General features: G+C 48.0%; 1 protein-coding gene across 1 annotated transcript in view; it reads left to right on the top strand.

The window, feature by feature from the left end:
* LOC135378256 (synaptogenesis protein syg-2-like) overlaps positions 1-23,342 on the top strand; it is a 637,949-nt gene that overhangs the window by 391,491 nt on the left and 223,116 nt on the right. The window contains exon 5 of the mRNA XM_064611235.1: positions 3,975-4,091. Within this exon, the coding sequence (XP_064467305.1) occupies positions 3,975-4,091 (117 nt within the window). The remainder of the gene's footprint in view (positions 1-3,974; positions 4,092-23,342) is intronic.

Genomic DNA, 23,342 nt, shown 5'->3' with positions numbered 1-23,342 from the left:
GAGGGGGGGGGGGGGGGCGTGACGCGGACACCGAGGCCCCATAGGCGCGTTAACGAAATGCTGTCGCATTTAAATGGCTGGCGGCGTAAGGGCCCCAAACTAGATATGTCATAATATCCGGCCAGCATCCCTGACCGGAGATCAGGAGGGTCTCTGTTTGAGTCCTATTTCTAAATTACTTGGATTGCACACTAAAATGGCTGCGCGATATAATTCACCAAATCTAGGCTCGAAGTCGTGTGGCGTCACCCTGGAACATGATAGAAGGTAATTCTTCTGAGGCTGAACATACAAACAGACAAACACGAGACCAGGCTCAAGTTGCCTGGTTGCCCATTTTAGCTGTTCATGTCACCCTGGAAGATGCACGCTTTTTCATTAAAGAGAGCTTCCCGTATCAAAGAAAGCTTCGAGTGTCGAAGGAGCTCCCACGGTCCTCGCCCTGCTTGGCACGTTTTCTCACACAAGTGCTAAGTGGAAGACGTTGAATACGCCTGCGTATATCAGTGATCAGTCGCTATTTTGAATGCCCGTCCCAAACGTTAATTCACTGTGTCACGCCTGCGCTAGGAGCCTGTGCCTTGTAGCTAATGGGAAATCCTTGTCACCGTGGTCTAAAGAATAAAGCACCGAACTGGTAATACGGGAGATCCAGGTCGGAATACTGACGGAGTCGCAAAAAGGGTACTTAGTTCGTTGGCGAGCTCTCCGTTGCCGTGTCTCTCCCGCAGGCGGTGAAGGCGCCTCTTTTCCTTACTAGTGGTTTGCGATGTTATTCCTGCCACCTCATCACGTCAGATGGTGTTACACTCAGGGTGGACACCCGATTCCCATCATTGCTTTTAGTCGCGATTGAAATGAGTCCCCAAATAGTTGTTTTACTTGGAAAGAAGGACATCACCCTGAAGTTCGGAAGCAACCTGCGGCACAGGCCGTCAAATATATTGTAAGTAAACATTTCCAAAACTCTTAGGCTAATACGCTGCGAAAGTGTGTCTCTGAGCACGAGAAGTGGTAAACAGAAGAGCGGTCACTTGAGAAGCCAGGTAGGGAGGCATATCGTCAAACACGCTGTCGTTGTTTGGGTATACCGCTTCGTTGGCTTCTCTTCCTCGCGCCTCCGATGCGAAGATCATGCTGGAATGCAGATGGTCCACTTCAAACTTGCGTTCCCCTTACTTGATCCCAACCGATGGTGGCATGGCCTTGGCCACAAACGGGAATCGGAAACCAGACAAGAGGGATGCGCTGCCCCTGGACCTGTACTCGCATCGCCTATAAATGAATGTTACAAGAATCAAGTACATGTACACACGACAAGTGGGTACAATGTCAACTACGCAAGCGCACTTTTCGAGGATTTGAATATAAACTGAATTTTGTTCATGTTGTGCATTTGAAAGAAATATTTCGCCCTTAATTCCTGTCGATTCGCAACTTCGATCTGTGGCACGTAAACTGTCTGGATGGAATCCAGCAGATTTTCACTAGTTCAGCGCACTAACAGCTCGGGCGACTTGATAACACGTTAGCACATACAACACATTAAACTCAGGAGTCGCCTTTCGCTTTAAATTTTATATAACAAAAAAAAAAAAAAACATATAGGAAGAGAGCGATGTCTCAAAGGCATTGCACAATCATCTACAGTGCCTTCGGAACTGGATTGTATGATATTGACTAGAAATGTGGCCCTTCAAGTGCAGAGCCAGCGAGCCGCCGGTCGCTCTGACATCTTGTTACAACAGCTAGACCTCGTGCTATGTAGCAGCTCACTTGTTCCGGTTTATCTAGAGCAATCTATATTCACGTTGGCACCCTAACAGTGTCTTTCATGCAGCTCTCACTCTTAAAATAGAACTTGGTCTCATAACACGCTCCTGGTCAACAATCGTCCCGAGTAACACTGATCTCTCACGTGATCCGTTGAAAACGGGAAGATAACTCTTTTTTGTCCCCACGCTTTCCACAAATCCGAACTGATCGCGGCATCCTTCTGTGCAGTAGTTGGCCGGTGTGTTACGTGGTAAAGTCGTGCTTTAAGAGTGTATGTCAACTACATTAGTTACCTATTACCATCACCGGGGGTGTCCCGACAATCCACATGTTCAAGATCCCAGCCGTTCAAAATCCCAAATCTGTACTGTCTAAAGGCCGACCCGCATGGTGCGTTTTTCTTGCGTAATTGCTGAGTTTTCACGCCCAGCGCGAAATTTTGTACGTCGCAGCTCCTCGTAGCGCGTGATTCACTGCAGAGCAGGTTTGATATTTCACGCAGCAGTCAGTAGTTGTTGTGTTGTTGACTCTATGAGTCAGTTCACTGCGTCCATAGCAACCAATCACGGCGCAGCAAGTAAAACCCGCTGTCCACGCAGCAGCGGGATTTGCACCCCATGCAAATGCCCATGCCCATGCGGTTTCACAGGCGTATTTTTTCACGGTGCGTGGCTATGCAGAGTTTTACGGAGCGCGATATTCACAGAAACACGCACCATGCGAGCCGCACCGAGTAGAACACGCGCGGGGTCCTGCAGTGAACAAATTTGAGCTAACCCTGTGTTTGTTTGTCAAACGTAACCGTGCCACTGGACAGCTGTTTCGGCCTTCTTGGGCTTCTTCAGCAGTCACACCTTCAGCAGTGCGCTCAGCAGTATCACCAGCCCCCCACAGCTCTCGCAAAATATCTGTCCAAATGCGTGTTACCGCGCACGGAGCAACCCATGCATGCTCTTCTGCTTGATGACAATACACACCATTGCTCCAAAGTAAAATTCAATATCTATGAGTTTTATTTAATTAATGAGCCTATGGGGAGTTTGGCAAATGAGCCGCTCACTGCTCAGTTCTTGGCCAATCTCTCCAGGGATGTTCACTGAAAATAAATATTTTCGATAGCGCCACTGGTTTATGAATTATTGAGCCGGGGGACCTTCCTGAAACACCCGGTTACAAACTTATACTTATGAAACACGGTTATTCTCAGACTTCGCAAATATCAATTTTGATTTTACAATTTGTGATTTTGATGTTGTGTATTTTGAGATCCGGGATTTTGAACGCTGGGATATCGTGGCATACCCATCTTGCCGTGGTTTACTTTTGCAAATTCTCACAAGTGTGGCGTTTGTGGTCCTAACCAAAAAACGCCCTTGTCGAAAAACTGATTTGGATAAAAGAAATCCTATGTAAGCCAAAGAAATTCAATTTACATCAAGTAAATCAGACCTTAGTCACGTTTCTGTTTTTTTTTTTCCTTCTTTTTTTTCGAACTTGGTTAACTACTTTAACGTGACGGGGAAAGAGCAACGTACACTTTGAGAAAGAGTGATGGAGAACATTTGGAGTTCGTTTGTGTAGCCTTCTTCATCCATGGGTAGTCACAATGGAAATTTAGGCGGGTTGGTAACACGCAATTGAACAACCGAGGAAGGCATCCAGGAGACAGACGCGAACGAACAGGAGGCAGACTGTCTCGTTAGGTCTCTCTCGGACAGACTCTCTCGTGTAGTTCCTCCAACTGATCATAAAAAACCCTCCGGCCGGCAATTGCTTATCGCTCATATACACAAATAAAACATGTTCGAAAAACGCAGGGAGAGCGTGTTTATTATTCCCTGCTCTTTCCAGACGCTCCTGCTCTAAATTAAATGATACTGTATGCAAAGAAACAAAAAATAAACCGAAAACGGAATAAGGAAGGAAAGAAAATCGTGAACGAAACTGATCTCTTCGTTTTACGTTGTCCAAGCTGTGACTCTCGGTCAACAGACATTCGAGTGAAGCCTTTGATCTTGAGGCATGGCACGAGGAGGTCTACTCACTTTGGTTTTGAAAAAGGGACGAATCGGAAACCGCGAAACTCCCTTGGCCCCCATCGGGAAGGTCCATACCAAACTAAAACACAAGTGTAGCAATGTGCATATTAGTTTTGCTGCATCCCGATAACATAGATATTATTATGTCCATTTACGCAGTTCCACCTGAACCTCCCGTACTAAAGGCTGAAGACGGTGCCTTGATTAATACCACCAATGGGATCGGTGCATTGGACGAAGGGAAACCATTCAGCATCTTTTGCGAGCCCCGAGGCGGTGAGTATATGACCTAGTCGTGTCCACTGATTATCTGTACAGAGCAATAAAGTGAGGAAATGATGAGCAGTATAGACCTCGAAAAGCACAGATGATGCATTCTTAAAACAGAAGGGGGGAGGGGGTAATGTCCAAATAGGCTTATCGTTGCTGGCCACAGGCGAGTGGGCATCGTCTTGACTATAGCAAAAAAAAAAAAAAGCAGATGAAGGGGTGAAGGTAAGGTATTTGTTCGATTAATAAAACCGATGAGACCGAGGTGCACTGTGGATGGGAGGTACGCTAGAAGCGTCTTTGCGCAAGGCCCGTGTCCTACAGGAAACGCACGTGGTGGCGAGGAACTTCACCGTATTGCAGGGTGCTCATCAATCATTATCCCGAATGACAACGTTTTCCGATTTGCTGAAAACTGTAGGCGTACTCCTCTTTCTGACATTTGTGCAGTTATGTTAAAGGGACTGTCAAGTGAAATATAACCAGCATGTTTCAAGATACCACCATGCAGAACTTGACTGTGTGATGACACACAGAAGTCATCACCTCTCCGTTCTTCGTACTTTTGGCACTTCTAGAAACTGAAAGATGACGACCTTCGACGTGCGCCGAGAACAGGCCCCGACAGCGGGAGGAGGCCCCGGATTGGTGGACAGATATCACGTGATAATGAAGTAAAGCCGAAGCCACACTTAACCGTAACGCTCGATCGCGTGGCCCGCACAGAGCCATTTATAGGGAGAGTTTGGCCATTCTCTGATCTTTTGCCGCCTCGTGGGTGGAGCCTATTTTGACGTCAGAGTCGTCGTTGCGCCGCCCAAAAAGACTGAATCCAAGCAGAATCCGCTTATCAGCCATCTGATGCGCGCCATATTGATGCTGTCCGTCAGCTTTGTTGTCGCAATGAATGCAATCTACAGGAATAACCGGCTTACGACTCACAGCCGCCTCTGATAAGGGGGGTTTTGTTGCCAAACTGAAAGAGTTCAAGGACGAAGGGCTTTCGAAGGACAATGTACGCACGTGTCTTCCCTCCTTGCATCGTAAACAACGATCAGCATCAATATGGCGTCGGCTACCGGCTGACAACTGCACAACAATAGAGCACGGCGAGGGAGGTGGCTTAGCCGTGACGTCGCATGACGCGCTTCAAGTTAGGCTCCTCCTAATGGCCAAACTCTCCCTATAAACTGCTCTGGGCCCGCAGAAGCGTCAGCGCCGCCAAGCGTTGACGCTGGGTGCGAGACATCAGCCGCAGGGACCCAATGTGTCGAACCCAGCTTCAACGCGTGGCGACGCTCGCATCTCCGCGGGCCACGCGATCGCGCGTTAAGGTTAAGTGTGGGAACCAGGGTTGCTTGGATTTTACTCCGTGGATTTTTTTAATGTATTTTATATTTATATATTTATCCACACAATTTTATCCGGATTTTTTAGAGATTTTCTCCAGATGTGATGTGAAAGACAATCTGAATTCAACGTCACACAGAAAACTCCCGGTTTATTTTCTTGTAGTGTTGGCTAGCTGTTTGCAAAAGCCCAGTTACGCGCAACATTAGCTTTTAACTGTTTTAACTTTGTAACTTTTTAACCAATTTTTTTTTAACATAACTTTTCAGATTAAACTTTTTCCCGCTTTCTTCTACTTCTGCCCATTCAGGGAGAGACTTTCTTCCGCTTCCTTGAGGCACTGTAACTGAAGTGAGCCGAAACACGACGCTAATCCAGGTGTGTAGGATCCACACCATTCAACCACGCGTGCATAGAACTCCACTTTTCACAAAACAATAGAAACTGATACAGTGTTGCTGGGACAGGCAGTTCCGTAAACAGAAACTATGAGCGGTCACCCGAAATCAAGAACAGCAAAGCACATTTTTCTTATGCTCTGTGTCACGTTTCTAGCCTTGCAGATATTCTCCAAAAATATCCAGGTTTTATCCAAAAACGCCCACTGGAGAGGATCTTTTTAAAAATATCTGGATTTTTTCCAACCCTGGTGGCAACGGCTTTACTACGTAACACATTTGAGACAGGTTACTTTTTGTTCCATAGGGCTGTAGCAAAGTTTGCACAGCGCCATTTGGACACAAGCTGGATTAACGAGATTCCCACTGTCCCTAGAATCTAGGCAGTGGGCAAATTCACATGCAACAGAAACAACAGCCGTTGCAGGAGCCTGGCCGCTTCCGCTGGACTTGTCCCGCTTATGGGGGCTTGTCAGACTTGAACCAACACGGCGGCTATCTTCACAGATCAATGGACGTCGGGCTTGGTGGGGTCTTCCCTCCTCGTCGGTCTTGCTGCGGCCGTTCCCTCGGCCGTGGGATTGCTGGAAGATAGTGTCAGGTCTGCCCCCCAGCATTAACCGAGCGATACGCTTAGTCCGTGGTACTCGGGGTGGGGCTCTCTTCGTCCAACTCTCTTCGTCCATTTGGGCACAAACGTCCACGGATCCAAACAGTATGGAGCTTCATCAGCGGGTTTTGCGTGGTGTTTCAAGCGGTATGTGTACAGGAGAGCTACAAAACCTGTAGGAAATCCACAGAAAAAGCAGTACATCCTGCAAAGTGCGAATAACACGAGACCTTGTATTTGAAAGTGCCACGTCGTCTGCTAAACTACCGCGCGTTGTATAGTTTGGGGCGCTGACGTTGCTGCTCACTCGTGCCATCTGGCCCACAGAAACAGGTGTATTGGACCTGTTTCGAAGAACAATGTCAGCAACTCTTGAGAAGACAACAGTGAGACCCGAGACACGGAAGAAAAACAGAAGACGACACAGATTGTGTTGAGATTGTGTCGTCTTCTGTTTTTGTTCCGTTTCTCGAGTTACACTGTTGTAATCATGTACCAGCTCATCTGCGCCCTTGCCTTTCTGCCACTCTTGAGAAGTTCGGTTTGAACTGTAAACTGTTGTAACCTCACCTGTGCGAAATATCTATGCGATGTGTGCCTTCTGTAGGTCGTTCTCTCTCTCCGCGTCTCTGTGTCGTCTGCTCCTCCGCCATCACCCACGGTCCCGGCGGGGGTGATTGACCAAATTGGGTGAGTGAGTGATTGACCATTGATTGGGTGACTGACCAGAATATGGAAGCTGTGAAAGTCGCTCGGTATCGCTGCTATGTGCAAAACCTCGCATCCAGGCAATTTCTACGGATGTCTCGTTTACGTACTAGTGTTCCGGGATGCAGCAACGGAGCACCTTGGACAAGGAGGAAGGGAAACCAAGGAGGGAGCACCGCCTTTGTTTCCGAATCACGAGAGTGAAGCGGAAGTGACGACATATAGGGCAGTCATATAAATCAGGTGACCGGAGCCGACCAATCTGTGGTGAGACGTCGCCACAATTGGGACAAATAATTCCGCTGCCAGCGTAGATGGCGTGGACAGGCATATAGGTACGAGGTACTAGCGATGGACAAGTGATGCATTAAATTTCGTAGAAGTGTCGTTGCACGCAGTGAACTTTTGGGAGAAACAATTACGCTTCACTGAAGCTGCGATTAAGCTACTCTGGGAGCTGCGGCGAGCTGGGAAAGCCGAATTGTTTGTCCCAGCTGTTTCCCCTAACCCAAATTTCCCGAATCTCGCACAATGACGTCAGACTTACTCCTTATTGTTCTTTCCTCCTTGACCTTCCTCCTTGACCTTCGACAACGAAACGCGGACTGCACTTGCTCGCCTGGTTGCTTACGTTTTCAATAGATGGCGCGCGAATCGTCTCGGGGTACGCGCGGCTGGGAGTCCGCACGTTTTGCTTCGCACGGCAAGCTATGTACAGCAGATCTATTACGTATCTGAAGCGTCCAAGTTACAAGCTTTCAGAAAAGCACACGGTTTCTACAGCTTTGCAATTCATTTACAGCCCCTTTAAGTGTCACACAAAGGTGTACGCTCCGCGCTTTCCACGGATCAAGTAGGGTATCATTCTGTGTATTGGTTGGCCTTCGATGTGGTGAATTCTCCTGAGATTGTGCGTGGACAGTTCGTGCGGCCAGTCTTTCTGCGTTATTTCATTGCGAAGGTATCCAACTTTTGAAATGACTGTGCAAGCTCCTTGCGTAGTGAAACCATTTGAAAGCCATTTGCAGAGTGAAACTGATTGAAAGCTTCAGGCACCTAACAGGTCACTGAATTCACATAATTTCACTGTGTAATTTATCTTGTAAAAAGTCACGCCTTTTAGCACCCATGTGCGAATAAGTGATGCCGATAGCTGTATCTTCCACGTGCAACAGTTCGCGGTGTTGCGCGCGTGCGGGAGCCACGTCACTGCCACCTAGATAATAAGGCCTTAGCACTCTTTCGAAACGTCACGCACCTGGACCCGCTGCCAAACATTTTCAGTGCGTGAGCTTTTCTCGTCGCTCTTTCGGTAACGTCACATCTAGAGTCACTAAATAAGCTACGCTTCAGATTATCGGCGCTGAGTTCCAAGAGCGAGCATACGCCATCTTGTTTTCGCGCCAAGCTTCCCGCGCGCACGCGCACTGTGCACTTAAGCGCACGATGTCATCTATCGTGCGCGAGTGAAATGTTCCTTTCGTTTACAAGCAGCAGTTGACGCCCTTGAGCTCACCTTGACATCTTTGGGACGCTCTGGTAGACAATACATGGATTATCGCGTAACAATCATACACGCTTCTCTATGCCACAGCGAGCATTATGTTACTCGTCTTTGATTCTCAAATGAGGATGGTACCGGTGTGCTGCGGAAACAAAATGGCGCTCCTGCTCTCCCTGGGACGTCAGTGTCGGTACTCTGAAGCGAAGCTTATTTAGTGACTCTAGTCACATCTATCCATCCCCAACAGCCACAGTAGGGCCCACTGATCTCTATGTGTAAAGGCTGGATCACGCATGGGAAAGGGGCTCGTGGGGGAGAGGCGTGCATTCTGGCCGCCATGTTGAGAGGCGCTAAAGCGCAGTGTGTGCCCATAGAAAACAATGGGAGGCAACGGAGATTGTGAGTATTTATTGCGCTGCAGGCGTTGATCGTTGTTTGTCATCACACAATTCTGTAAGGTGCCAGTATACTGATGTATCCTAACAGTGTTTCACAGGTGTCCTGCCGTTCGATTCTTAATTACGTTATGTTTTGCATTCCGAAACTAGACCGTCACTGCAGTGCAGCGCCGGGGATTGTACTACAGCACGTTTCCCAGCCAATCTTTCAATAAGAAACGATGTGAGGTTAACAACAACCATGCTATGTAATATCCTGTGCTGCGTTCTGGACAAAAATTGTTCTATAAAGAACGGTCCGGGAAAAGATATACTCGCATGGATCGTTCTGTAGAATCACAGCCGTTGTTTTAGCCGTGTATGGGTTTAGTGTGATTTATATCAAGCATCGCCGCAGAAAGAGTCTTTTAGTGAACAACAGCGGTGCTGTGCCTCGCAAACATGGGCACACCGAAGCAGCCCAAATAATTGCTTCACGCAATTAGATCACGGTCGTTAGGACAGTTAATCAGGTAGTGATGTAAGCTCAATCAATTAAGTTACTTAAAAGTGGTAACTCCCCCTTGAGATACAGGACTTATCTCTTTTTGAAGTACAGCCCTTCTATGTTTGTTTGTTTCTTCCTTCATTTGTTCTGATTATTTGCAGGCGCGGTTGTGCCAAACTGAATGTCCTTCTCGAGTACTCGCATGATTTTGCTGAATACAACTGCAGCGTGAGCAAAGCTGCTTAGGGACGGGGGCCTGCTATCCACTGCTGACTTTGTCATGCCTGTTATGTGGAGCACGTTCCAAAAAATGCAGCTGCACATCTGAAACTCCAATCAGTATCATCGTTATCTAAATGGGAGCGTCGTAGCACCGTTGTGAGACCAGACACACTTTCTGAAGATCTTTTATGGCACCTACCTGAGTTTGCACAATTTTGTTCAGCATGGAAGTCTGTCATAGGAACCACTTTGCATTAACTGTGATTCCCATCTTACATTTTGATGTGCAAGGGCCTTTTTGCACTACACACGTATGGTCTGCAAATTGCAACAGGACGATTTGGAGCTTGAAACAGTTGTGATTTTGTCAGTTTGGCCCTCGTGTACCCCGTCTGTGAAACGTAAACAAAAAAGTCTAACACGATATGCTTTTATAAAGAAGATCACTGATGATGAGTAAAGAGAATATACAAGTTCAAGTTTATTCAACATTTTATATAATTCATTATATTATTCAACATTTTATGTCAAGTTTATACAACATCAAGTTTATTCAAGTTCAACATTTATTTCTTGCACTTATGCGTTTCAGGATACAATGAACGTGCAGGGAGGTCGCAAAAGACTACATTTATTGTTTTGTGACCTTGCTACAATGACAATATATATTTTAGGAATGACAATGGACAGGTACACTCTCGAAATTTGTAGCACTCAATTTTAGGTTGGAATGAGCAATGAATAGCAACTTCCCTCCTGATATTTTCTCATATATGCTGAATTTTATATTTAATGTGATCAAATATGTGATAATATAATAATATATATAAGAATAAGAATAATACAGTATAAGAATATAATATGTGATAAATGAATGTGATCAACAGTAGATGTAAACACAACCAGTAGCCAGAGAAGTGCATTCTCAAGAAATAATTTTCTTCTTATAGCATATATGTGCATGACTATTAACTGAAACAATTATCACAGTTCCCTGACAAGTTTTAATTCCTGAGAGTGTACTGTACAGGCGGCTTAGATCTACAACAGTTAATACAAGGTATTATATACTGTGAATACATTTAAAAATCCCATGTGAGACATATGCTTTTACTTTCTGGAGTTGCTGTGGTAATCAAAGTTTGTGGGCACTACGCAGGTTCTGCACCCATTTCTTGAGTATGTCGAGGCAGATGTGAAGTAACCTGTATTGATGATGATTATTCCAATTTTTATGGTGCATCGACAACAAAGGTCATAATACATCAGAACATTGGTTTGGATGCAACTAGTTAAAATGGATATATTGTTTAACAAATGCATTGGACAAATGTTAAAACATCAGTTTAAAACAGGGTTTACAATCCCTGTATCTTCTAAAAATTGAAAAGATTAAAAACTATTCTGAAAAGAATATGGGTAACTCTTCTAAAAAGGATTATAATAATTATATTGCTGGGTGAAGGAGCCTAAGGTGTATAAGGTGCGTTTCTTACGTGAACATGTAAGAAAATGTGCAAAATTGAGAGAGGCTAACCACAGTGCGTGCACTGAGGCGGTTCCTTCTTGTAAAGTAGAAACCCGTGGATGAGGAACATGATACTTACCTGTACACTCAGTCGCATCACACTTCATAGACGATCCTCTGGGTAGCCCCATGAGGAAATCTGTATTGAGAGACCACTTTTGCCTTAAAAACTGCTACAAATAGCACGACACGCTACAAATATTATTATCGCAACAAGCTGACGATATAGCTCAGACACAAAGGCGGTATTCAAGTCGGCCACACCACCGTTACGTAGGATTCTTTATCACAAATCAAACCAAGGCACAAAACAATACCAATACATGAAAAAGGGTGACAATCTTGGTTTCATTATGACGTAATACCGAACTTGTGCGCGAAGGTAATTCAAAGAAATGAATGTGCACTTGCTTCCGTAGACAGCACCGTGTACCATGCTAGCAATGCATGCAGAAAAGCGCTCGATTGTTCGCACATATATTGATGACAACACTACCAGTGTAGTGTAACACGTTCTCTCAAGCATATTATGCACTCAAAATATATTTGCCGCCGGGTAAAATGCAAGTGTGTTCGATTGCAGCTCGGAAGAGCGATCAAACAACCTGCATCCAGTGCTCGTTTTGGGCAAAAAAAAAATACTTCATAATTGTCAACTAAATATACAGAATGAACGCCTATTTATTCCTTGATAAAGAATGACTCACCTGTATAAATTTAGGCCCTGTATCCTTACCAGTACGGTTGGTACGACCGTAATTGCAAGAAGGTGCCATGATCGCTGCGGCGACTGTTGTGGGTAGAGTAAGATGGCGGCCGGTTTCTTCACGCTCGCGCTTCCTATCCGCGATCCAGCTTTTTACAGTAGAGATCAGTGGTAGGGCCACGTGCGTGACGCCAATTGAAAGAGTGCTCAGGCCTTCTGTTATCTAGGTGGCATTGGCCACGTCGAACCGACACCATAGCCTATCGCAAACGTTACAAACATACCCAAACTCGTTATTCAGAAACTTCTCCGCGTTGGCCAATGCAAACTCCGACGCACGCACATTCGTTTCAAGTACACACGTTAATACGTTATTTATTTATTTAAGTTAAGTCGAGCCTATTGGTACAAATCCATTCTGTAAAGCGCCAGGGGAACGAAGACGAAGGACACAACACACGCGCAACTTTCAACAACAGTTTAATGAACGAAGCTGCGGTTCACTACCCCAAAAATGCTGACCCACCGTGTATTCACGCGAGTCAATTTTCTGCCTGCCGACGCTCAGGCGGCAGGCAATGTCATTGTTCTCTGGTGCCACGTGACCGGTGCTTTTCGCCGCGTCACTACTTCCTGGTGTCGGGAGCGGCATGGCAGTCGGAGGCAGCCGGAGTTCCTGTCCTCCCGACACAGATTCTGACGACCTACGGCATCTGCCCCCGACAGATGGAGAAGATGACGCAGCGGACCCGGAGCGCGACGAGCGCGTTTGTGTTTTATCAGGATTGCTCTGCACATAGGCGCCGACTGCGCGGGGGCTTCGTGACTGCCCCCCCCCTCCCCCGAGTGGTCCGGCACCCAAACTTGACGTTCTCTATCACACAACTGCACTACAAAAGGGAAAGCGCACGTCGCGAAAGCAAACAGCAACCCAGTTTAACGCAACAAAACCAATATTATTTTTTTAAAACAAATCTCCACATCATATCGTTTTGAGTCTCCGAAGGAACCGCCTCTTTCCGCCTTCCTTCATGTCACTGCATGCACCCTTGCTCGCATTCCGTCAATGACCAGAGAGAAATGAAAAATTTAGGGCGATCAATGGGATCCATGCGACAGAAATGCATTAGCATTAGTCCCCCCCCCCGTTTTGCCCCTTTATGGTGATCCCGTCCTGCGCGGAATGACTAACACACACAGTACAACCCAACGCACCGCTAACACGACTACGGAACGCGCGACACGTGTCCGGACGTGCCCGGGAGCGAATCGCATCTGTCGACGGCGGAGCGCCAACTGCACAAATCGGAGCAGCGAGGCGAGCGACTTTCATGTTTCAAACTGCGTGCGCCCGTTGCATTTCCTTTCGTATAACCGTGAGGCATTGTTTTGGCGGTGCTTTTGAGGTACATCGTGGTCACCGTGCCCTGTAGGGTTGAACTTCAAGTGTCACATATTTCACGGTACGTCTCACTTGAAATCTTTCGTTATTAACTCCCTAGCATACCAGTGTCATATACGAGGGGTGTTCAACTCAAGCCGAGACTTTCTGCCTCCTGAGTTTACAAATGGCTCGCGCTACTTCTTTTTCGTCATTTTCACACGCGACAGGCCTCCGCGTTCATCACGTGGTGGTCCAAAGTTTGTGCAAAACAGAAGACACGTGCTGGACAAGATGGCCGACAACGAGGTGAGCGCGCACATCGAACAGCGAATTGGCATGAAGTTTGTCGTGAATGAAGGCGTAAAGTCATCTGAAATTCACAGAAGACTTCAGGCCCAGTATGGCCACGATACACTTAGCCGCAGCAAAGCGTTTGAGTGGTACAAACGGTTCTGAGACGGCCGTACAGCAGTGCAGGACGATCCCGGCCGGGGCGGCTCAGAGCCCAGTGTCAGAATTCCTGAGAACATCCAACTTGTGGAGCGCCTGATCCTCAAGGTCCGACGGATAACATGTCTCGAAAGAGGCTGGCTCGAAAGACGGACCTTTCTGTGGGAACGTTGAACACTATCATTCATGAACTCCCCCAGTTCCAGAAAGTTAGTGCCCGTTGGGTCCCGAGGGAGCTCTCCGCGTTTGACCGGCAGAGAAGACTGGAAATCTCCCAAGAGCTAAGGTACCGTTTCGACACTGAAGGACAGCCGTTCCTTGATCGGATCATCACGTGCGATGAAACGTGGGTGCACCATTTCACTCCTGAGTCTAAACGCGCATTAAAACAATGGAAGCATCCGGGCTCGTCAGCTCCCAAGAAGTTCCGAAGCACCCCGTCTGCGGGTAAGGTCATGGCCACGGTTTTCTGGGACAAGGCTGCGGTTGTTCATGTTGATTTTCTGCCCATTGGTACCACCATCAATAGTGCATATTACTGCGAGGTTCTCAGGGATGTGCATAAGGCGCTGAAGCAAAAGCGGCCGGGCCTCATCACCAAAGGAGTCCTCCTCCTACAGGACAATGCACGCCCGCATACCGCGCATCTCACGACACGCACCTTACAGGAACTTGGCTGGGAGTTGCTGCCACATCCCCCTTACAGTACAGACCTCGCCCCCAGCGATTTCCATCTCTTCGTGCCACTGAAGGCGTTCCTTGGGGGCCGCCACTTCAGCTGCGACGACGAGGTCAAGAATGCGGTCCGATCATGGCTGCTACGCGCCGGTAAGGATTTCTACGCTTCAGGCATCCAAGCCCTCATGAAACGCTGGGACAAGTGCTTTAGTGCAGCTGGAGATTACGTTTAAAAAATAAAACTAATTTCTCTCCTGTAAGTTCATTTTACTTTTGCGAAAAATGAAAAGTCCTGGTTTGACTTGAACACCCCTCATATAAAGGGACTGCACTGCCACTCGCATTTTCACCGTGCCACTACCGTGTCTAAAACTATTTCCTAGCTTTTTTCGTGGCCTACAACTCACGCGAAGTTGGCCCGGTAGTGGTGGTGGTCGTTGTTTAACTAAGCAGTCTGCCTCGCTGATAGCCGACCCTGATGGTGTGAATGTTGCGCAGCATACATTTTCTGCTTTTTCAAATTCATTAAGTGGCTGTCATCCATGTTTCCAAACAGAAAGTCATTTATTGTTCTTTTGTGGCAGGGGTCCACTGCCCGTGACGTTTCTATGAATCACCATGACATGATGTCGTTAGACGTGGCGCTCTCTAGCTCGACTCAGCTACACGAGGTACACATGATGTAGTGTAACCGTGACTTGTTTCGTTTTATGTGTCAGAAGTCGCACGCCGATGGAGCGATATCTGACTAAGAGCCCTTAATCTGCCCTTGGCAGCCTAAACTAGTTATGTTACACCAACTACCCCAACTTTGCACTTTGGTCTGATTAAGAAGCGTGCACCTCCGGGTGAAGACGGGGGCAGATAGAGCGGTACTTCCGCCAGTACGGTAGCTTCGACCTACGGGCTTCGCACCACCGAGGATAGCGGCAACTCTTCAGGCGGTGCCGTAACGACTTCCTTCAATCAGGCTACTGCCCCAACTGAATACCTGCAGGGAAGAAAAGGGCGACGCTACCAGCCCAGCTGGGAGACTCTTTACCAGTGGCTGTCATATGATACCGCCAAAGCTCTCGAGAGATTTCAGGCACATGAGGCGACAAATTTCCACAGGGCTGCATTGAATGCTGTAACAGCTGTGAAACAGGGTGGAAATGTCGCGTTGACCTGTGTAGAAAGGAAGGAGAGCGACATGAAAGCGACAAGGAAAGCGCTTGTAACGACACTATCGTCTCTGCAGTATCTAGCTTGTCAAGGATTGGCAATACGCAGCCATGAAGACAAAGAGAGCAGTGTGCAACAGCTCTGAGAACTTCGCGCAAATGACGTGCCGGAGGTAAAGTCATGGTTTCGCCGCACGAAATTCAAGGGGATTTCGAACGACGTTTTAACCGAACAGTTGGAAATGATGGCTCATGATGTACTTCGTTCCCTGACAGATGAAATCCGCGAAATCCGTGATTATGCCGTGATCATGGATGAGACGACAGACATATCCGTCAAGGAACAAGTGTCAATATGCTTCCGAACAGTGCAAGCGAACTTTAAAGTTGAGGAGTTGTCCTGCGGCTTTTTTAGTACAGCAGACACCAGAGCGGCAACCCTCTTCGCGATCTTGAAACATATCCTACGCTGATTCGATCTTCCTATTGACAAGTGCCGTGGACAGTGCTACGACGGTGCGGCAAACATGAAAGTACAGCACAGTGGACTTCAAGCTCTGACACGACAAGAAAAGCCTTGAGCGATATACGTGCACTGTGTGGCGCACGTTCTTAACTTAGTGCTTCAGGACATGAGCCAGCGATTGGACAGGTATCATGATTTCTTGGGCGTCATAACAGACTTGATAAACTTCGTCATGTCCTCTCCAAAGCGCCTCCGTGCGTTCCAAGAGTGTGAAGAAGACGCATCGCAAGCCATGAAAATTTTGCCCAACACGCTGGATGCTCAAGGCTTCCTCCCTGCGATCGGTTGTTCAGAATTACAGCCGACTGATGACATTTCTTGATGAGATTGCGTCAGAGGAAGGAAACGAGGCCGGAGCGAAAGCAAGTGGGTTCGCGAAGGTATTACCAAGATTCGAGATGTTTTTTGTGCTCAGGCTTCTGACCCTCGTGTTCTCGAGACTAGCGAGAGTGAGCTCAGCTTTAAAGAAAACGGGATTGAGCTTTGACCAAGCAGAACAAATGGTGGAAAATGTCAAAGGGAGTATTATTGAACTTATAGGCACGGCTTCTCGCGCTTCTGGAACGAAACCCAAACGGAGGCGAAGTAGTACGACATTGCAGAGCCACGTGTTCCGATTTCAAGGCAAAGAAAGGTGCCACGGGGATATCATGAGGGATCGAACGCTCACGCGTTCCAGTCAGCGGAAGACACGTATCGACAGCGCTACTACGAGGTTCTCGACACCGCGCAATCATCGGTAGTTGATAGATACCCACCATATATGTGGCAGCATATGGCACACATTGAGAGCTTTGTCACAGGGAGAAGTGAAAGCAACGTACATTTCTAATTTTTACGGTGCATGCGATCGACATGGGGACACTGCGGGACATGGCGATCGATATTGCTAAGCAGCGTTTCGTCGAGCCCTTGAAAACATTTCAAGGTGTTGAACTCTTCTCGGGCGATGACGGCAGCCATATGAGAGACGCTTTACCGGAAATGACAGAACTCTTAAAAATCGCACTGGCCCTTCCGCAGACGTTGTCCATGTCAGAAAGATCGTTCTCCTGCCTCCGTCGCATCAAAACATATTGGAGATTAACAATGTCCCAAGCCTGACTGAACCATGTGGCGCTTCTGCACGACCACAGAGAGTTCGCCGCAAATTAAACCTTGATGCCATTTCAGACGAGTTCATAGGAGGGTCCGCAGAGCGAAGGAACACGTTATTCACTACAGCGTAGGAATTCTTCCCAATCTCATTTCGTTTCACTCGTGATTTCAGTGTAGAAATCGACTAAAAATTGCGAGACGCACATACAACAGTCTCTAGTCTTTCTAGGGACAGTTACTACAAACTACCTACAACTACATCAATTCTTTCTGGCCCATGTCAATCAGACGCAGATGACTGCGAGTTCTGAAATGAGTGTACTCAAAGCGCGTAACAAAAATACTAGAAAACGTACCCAAGGAAATATTGCCTGCACAGTAGTTAGAAATTCCGTGCACGGCAAAATTAAAGGCGTAAAAGTCGCCCTGCAAGAGGGAAGTCCAGTGATGACCCGACGGTACCGTATACGAACGCATAACACGGAGGAGCTCATCGGGGAAGCGTGCTCTTGTCACCCCACCACACACAATATATACACGCACACACACTTAGCGCTCTTGGACCGAAGCCCGCTGCTAGGTCCCTATGAAATAAAAATGAAAACTCGGCTCCTATGGCTCTGCATGTGTCCCGCACAATGGCATTCACTGTACTGTGGCCAATTCTAAATTGGAACGCCAGCGATGCTTGGCTTTCCCCTGAAAGTGGCGCGACACACATATAATATCTGCGAGCGCCGCAGCTTTGGAACATTTATGCGTTGCAAAGATGGATGCCTGCAGTGCAGTATTTAATAGGGTGCTCTGTCTCTTCGTGAGGCGAAACAGACACGGAATACAAAGTATGAACTTTATGAAAGCTGATGTTTTATTCGGCGGACACGCCTTGACTACAGGTAATCGTTCGCTTGTATACCTTTCCAATACACGTACATACGGTATATATATATCATAATTGGAAGCTACTCTTCCAACTGAACGGGAAATAAAAATCGAATTGCTTTAATTCAATTTTATCACAGAGTACAATCTGTCTGAGTATTCAGGATAGCCAGATTGTACACGTCTGCAAGTGTACGACTGCACGAGAGATGTGGGAAGAGCTCCGGAAGGTACACGAGCGCGCGAACTTCAGCAACAAGCTCTACGTACTGAGGAAGCTGTATCATTCACGTCTCGGTCCAGAGGAGGACATGCATAGTTACGTCCGCCGCACCTTGGAACTGGTGGAACGGTTCAGAGGGACTGGACAGGAGACTACAGATATCCAGGTAGCTGCTTTGCTCCTTAGTGATCTTCCTGAGACCTACTCGTCTCACGCTCTCTTCCTACTAGCACTCGTGACAGCACTTGATGCTCGTCCGGATGAAGAACTAACGCTCGAATACGTTAAAGGCAAGCTAGCAGACGAGTACAAAAGAAAGCAGGATACCTTGGTGGGAACATCTAATCCTGAGACGACGCTGCGAATCAAAGGTCGTGGGGCGCAGAAGGCTCCATGTGCTGGCAGGGAGTGCTATTATTGCAAGAAGTTGGGTAATGTCAAGAGAAACTGTACCACACGTTGAAACGGGAAAGGGTCGTCTCCCAAACAGTCCACTAGGCAAAGGGCGAGAGTTGCTGCGTCAGGCGAGTCATCGTCTTCTGAGGTTGCTTTTCTACCAGGGGCTACTTCTACAAATACCGCATGGTATATTGACTAGGCGCAACGAGTCACATGCGTAACGAGCGGAATCACCGATAGTTTCTCCGAGAAGGTACAGGAGGTCGCCGTGGCCAATGGTCAGTGCATATCTTGCGAAGGGGTAGGCGAGGGGTTCCTCTACTGCAACTCAGGGGACGTATGCAGAAAGGTTCGAACTGGATATGTCCTGTATGTCCCGTCTCTAAGAAGCAGTTTGCTTTCCGTCAACAAGATGACGCAACTGGGATATGTTGTGACTTTCTACAGGGCCGCTGCACAGTTACTCACAGCGGGCGGTTAGTAGCAACCGGTTACCGTGGACAACCTCCTGTCACCGTGGACTACGGGTAAGACGTGGCAATAGCAAATCGGTCAATGCCTCTGTTCGGCAAGAGGGTGCTGGGGATCGTCAAGTGGTTCAACGTGAAGAACGGCTATGTATTCATTCACCGGAATCACACCCACGAGGATATCTTTGTTCATCAGACGGCCATCACCAGAACCAACCCCTTAAAGGTGAAACGCAGCGTAGCTGAGGGGGAGGTGGTCGAATTTGACGTCGTTGCTGGAGACAAGGGACACAAAGCCGTCAACGTGACAGGTACTGGCTGAAAACATGTGCACGGTAGTTGTTACGCTCCAGACCGGGGGGGGGGGGGTTCTAGAAGACGCAGCAGTGCTGAAAGTAAACCAGCAGCGGAGAGGAATACGCACCGCGGGAACTACTTTATTGCTTCCCACAAGGAAAGATGCTGACCTTCGGTAGGTTGTTGTCCAGGGCGCGTGTTGGGCTGACGACAACGACAGCAGGGGTAAAAACCTGCACCTGCACACACGTGCTTGCGCCCGCACACTATTCTTATTAGTAAAGTTTCTGTTGACTCCGACGTGTAGTCGCTTCCTTGTTTACTGCTGCTCAACAACCTTTGTGTTCACTCACTGGTGGGTTATGTGCTGCGGGTTGGGTCATGCATGCATTGCGGGGCTGCAGCCGCGCGCCGAGCCCTGAACTCCCTGTCTGCGGACGGCGTGCACACTCTCCGTATACATAGCGTATATTGATAGTGCTATACTAGGGAGTTTAGTTCCCACTACGATAACACGCCAATTGATACGATCTCCGAAAAACAGATACGACTCACGAGCCGGTGGCAATGATTTGTAAAGCGCTTGTCCGCAGTTTTAGTAGTTTTAGCTTGCAGACGAAAATTCAGCGAGAACGACCCCACCTATGCGGAAAATCAATCGGGACGCCATCCACCCGCACAAAACTTAGCTTCATTTACTCTATCATAAGTTCGGTTCCAGTTACATTATGAGCATCAGACTGTCCATGAGGACTTCGCCGTAGTCCGGTGGTGCAGGGCACACACGAAGCATATCTTCACTAAGGCTTAGGCATCCAGACTGGGGAAGCCTTTAAATGCCACTACAGACTAAATCTCGTGTCTTCAGAATCCTACCAAAGTTATGTCACTGAAATCTTCTTGTCTCACGTTACATTCCTGCAAAATATTTTGGCTCTACGTGACGCGAAAGCTAGAGAAAATTAATTTTTATTTTTGAGAACTGTGAACGTCATGCTAGGCTCCGACGGAGCACCCGGCTCTCATCTGGCAACGTTGATGCCCTTCGCGTCTTCCGGAGGGCTCACTTTTTGCACTCCGTTAGCGGAGCCCCACGTGACATATTGTGACGACGACAATGACGACTCATCTCACGCGACTCATGTCATGCGCATTATCATTCTGTCGTTAAATCATTGCCATCGCCACGCTGTGCTGCCCGTATCATTTGGTGGAGGTGCTGGCTTGCTTCCCCTCAGACACCCCTACAAGACCATCTACGACCATCTACAAGACCTTCGTGTACTATTGCTGCGCCTCTGGCCCCAACGCTGCTGTGATGGTCGTCGACGCCCCAGCCCGCCCAGATGACGCGACAGACCAGACGAGACGAGACCAGACCAGACGATCCCCAGCCCCGTAGATAGACGACGTCCACGACAGCAGCATGGCAAGGCATGGCAAGCGGACCGGAGGCACCGGCCTACTGCGGGCAGCACAGCGTCACCTCATCTTTCGTCCACTGACATCCACATCTACCTCCACGAACAATCCGAAACTCATCATCTCCCTCATCGCTCATCAACATTGACCATCGTGCCCAGGAGGTCACGACTTCGGGAGGGGGGGGGGGGTATTGTGACGACGACAATGACGACTCATCTCACGCGACTCATGTCACGCGCATAATCATTCTGTCGTTAAATCATTGCCATCGCCACGCTGTGCTGCCCGTATCAATATCATTCGAACGCTGCGACCTTCGAGAAAAAACAAAGGAGGGAGAAGACATCTCTCGCATTTTCCCCTCTTTCGATCAGCCTCACATGACTTCTCCACCACATGACCCTCCCCGAACGCCACCGTCGTGGCTAGGAGACGACTGCCCTCTCCAGAACATGACATCATTGTAATTTGTGGGCTTATCATTACGTCACTCGCTCGTCGCGTCATCAAAATTTGTGGAGTCTCAGCAGATCTTCAAAAATTCGCAGAAATGCACAGCGTTCGTAAACAGGATTGAAATTTCGCGTATAGAATCCTTGAGGCACTGTCTTTTCATGGACCAAATAAAATAAACGCTGTTTTCTGAGTCCGGAGCGGCACTTTAAGTGCACTACGCCTTGTCAATAGTCCGATGTGCTTTAGAGCATCCGCTACTGTCCCCGTGGTTCCAGCCCGGCCATGATTTCGGGAAATTCCAGACCAAAATCGTTCGCAGTGCACAAGCGAGTGAACTTTCAATGGTTGTCAGCCATCTTGTTTGTAAGCGCACGCTCTGCGCATGCTCCAGCTGAGTGGGAGCACGATCTCTGACTGAGCTTACGCATGCGCACTTTGCGGAAAGCTGAGTCGGGATGACTTGTCGTCCAAATACACCGTTTTCCCGTGGACGTCGCCATATTTGAACCGCAGCGCTGTCTAGCTGGAAGCACGTTGAAGGCTGTTTACCGCACATGCGAGAGAGAAGGAAAACACACGGGACGTATGCTTCCTCCGTGGTATCGCTTTCCGCCTTGCTGGAATGTGCCGGGTGCGAAAGCACTGGGCGCGAGGATGGCTTGAAAACGGTGTATAGCCGAGTAAGCTAAGAATACATCGCGGAGCACACGCGCGAAACGTCAACAATGTCATAGCGCCGAGCATGCACACATGCATGCTCATCATGCACACAATGCCTAGCTTCACGCACACACCGTGCAGCCAAAGAGATGCAGAGTCTTAAATGAAGTCTTCAAGTATGCATGCTTACGTTCCATGAAGCAAGTGCCGCAGCAGATCGATAGCGTAGCACACCCCAACAGCGTTAAATTTAATGGACGCCGTGCCCTCAATATCGAATTCATGTAGTTAAAGATGCTAGGCATTCTGACACGGGATGAACTTTGATGCACAGTCGCCAGGTATAGAAGAAAAGTGTCCATAGTCTGGCGAATGGATCGGCGCCACTCTCTTAATACAGAACATGACTGCGTGCCACGGTGACGGCCAACAATTGCCCATAATGTTATCACACCTGATTTGTGGAAAGCGTGGGGAGCACGTCTTCACGTCTGTCACCAACAGGCGCACGCTACCATGTTTCAACAAATCAGTGGAGAGAGCGATGTCATTCTGGATGACGTTTGGTTAGGGGGTCGGAGGTGGCCGAGGACGGTAGCAATGTGGGAGAGGTAAACATTGCTTCCAGCACCGTACGTGTGCCAGAGATTCCCGGCGCTCATGAAAAGAACCTCAGCTGGTTGAAATTATCGCCGTCCTACCCTGCGGCACGTGCTGCATGTCGTCACACAAATAGGCTGACACACCTTACGTATAAATCTAATCCAATCACCTACCCATTGCCTATCTTATCAGTGCACCTTGGTTTGCAAAGACTAGGGTTACGGTAGCAGCTGAAACCATTGTGTTCGTTCGCTGTATTGCTTAATTTGGTAACGTTTCGATTGACGATGGGCGATCAGTGATGACAGCGCGCTGGTTGTTACGTTCCTTGAAAGTGCAGCATATGCATGGAGACTTCATTACATGCAACACAAGATGAACCTGAACATCTCCTGACTACTCCCAATATGAGGTCTTTCCAGGGAGACAACAGAGAGACAACTGTAACGTCAGTGCAGCTTTCACAAACAGTGTTGCTAGGTCGTTCGAGGGTAACTTCAGAAGGTTGGCCGGGGAAAAAAAAACTGTAGAATTCAGTAGATTCGCAAAAAGCGCTTTATTTACGACAGCGATGCTTTCATTGAAGGGTTGACTGAATGTGTATATACTTAAAAGAAACCCCGTATCCCTCT

The sequence above is a fragment of the Ornithodoros turicata genome, chromosome 1 (assembly GCF_037126465.1).
Source record: "Ornithodoros turicata isolate Travis chromosome 1, ASM3712646v1, whole genome shotgun sequence".
NCBI lineage: Eukaryota > Metazoa > Arthropoda > Arachnida > Ixodida > Argasidae > Ornithodoros > Ornithodoros turicata.
The sequence above is the reverse complement of the archived record's forward strand: the minus strand, read 5'-3'. Positions and strand labels throughout refer to the sequence as shown.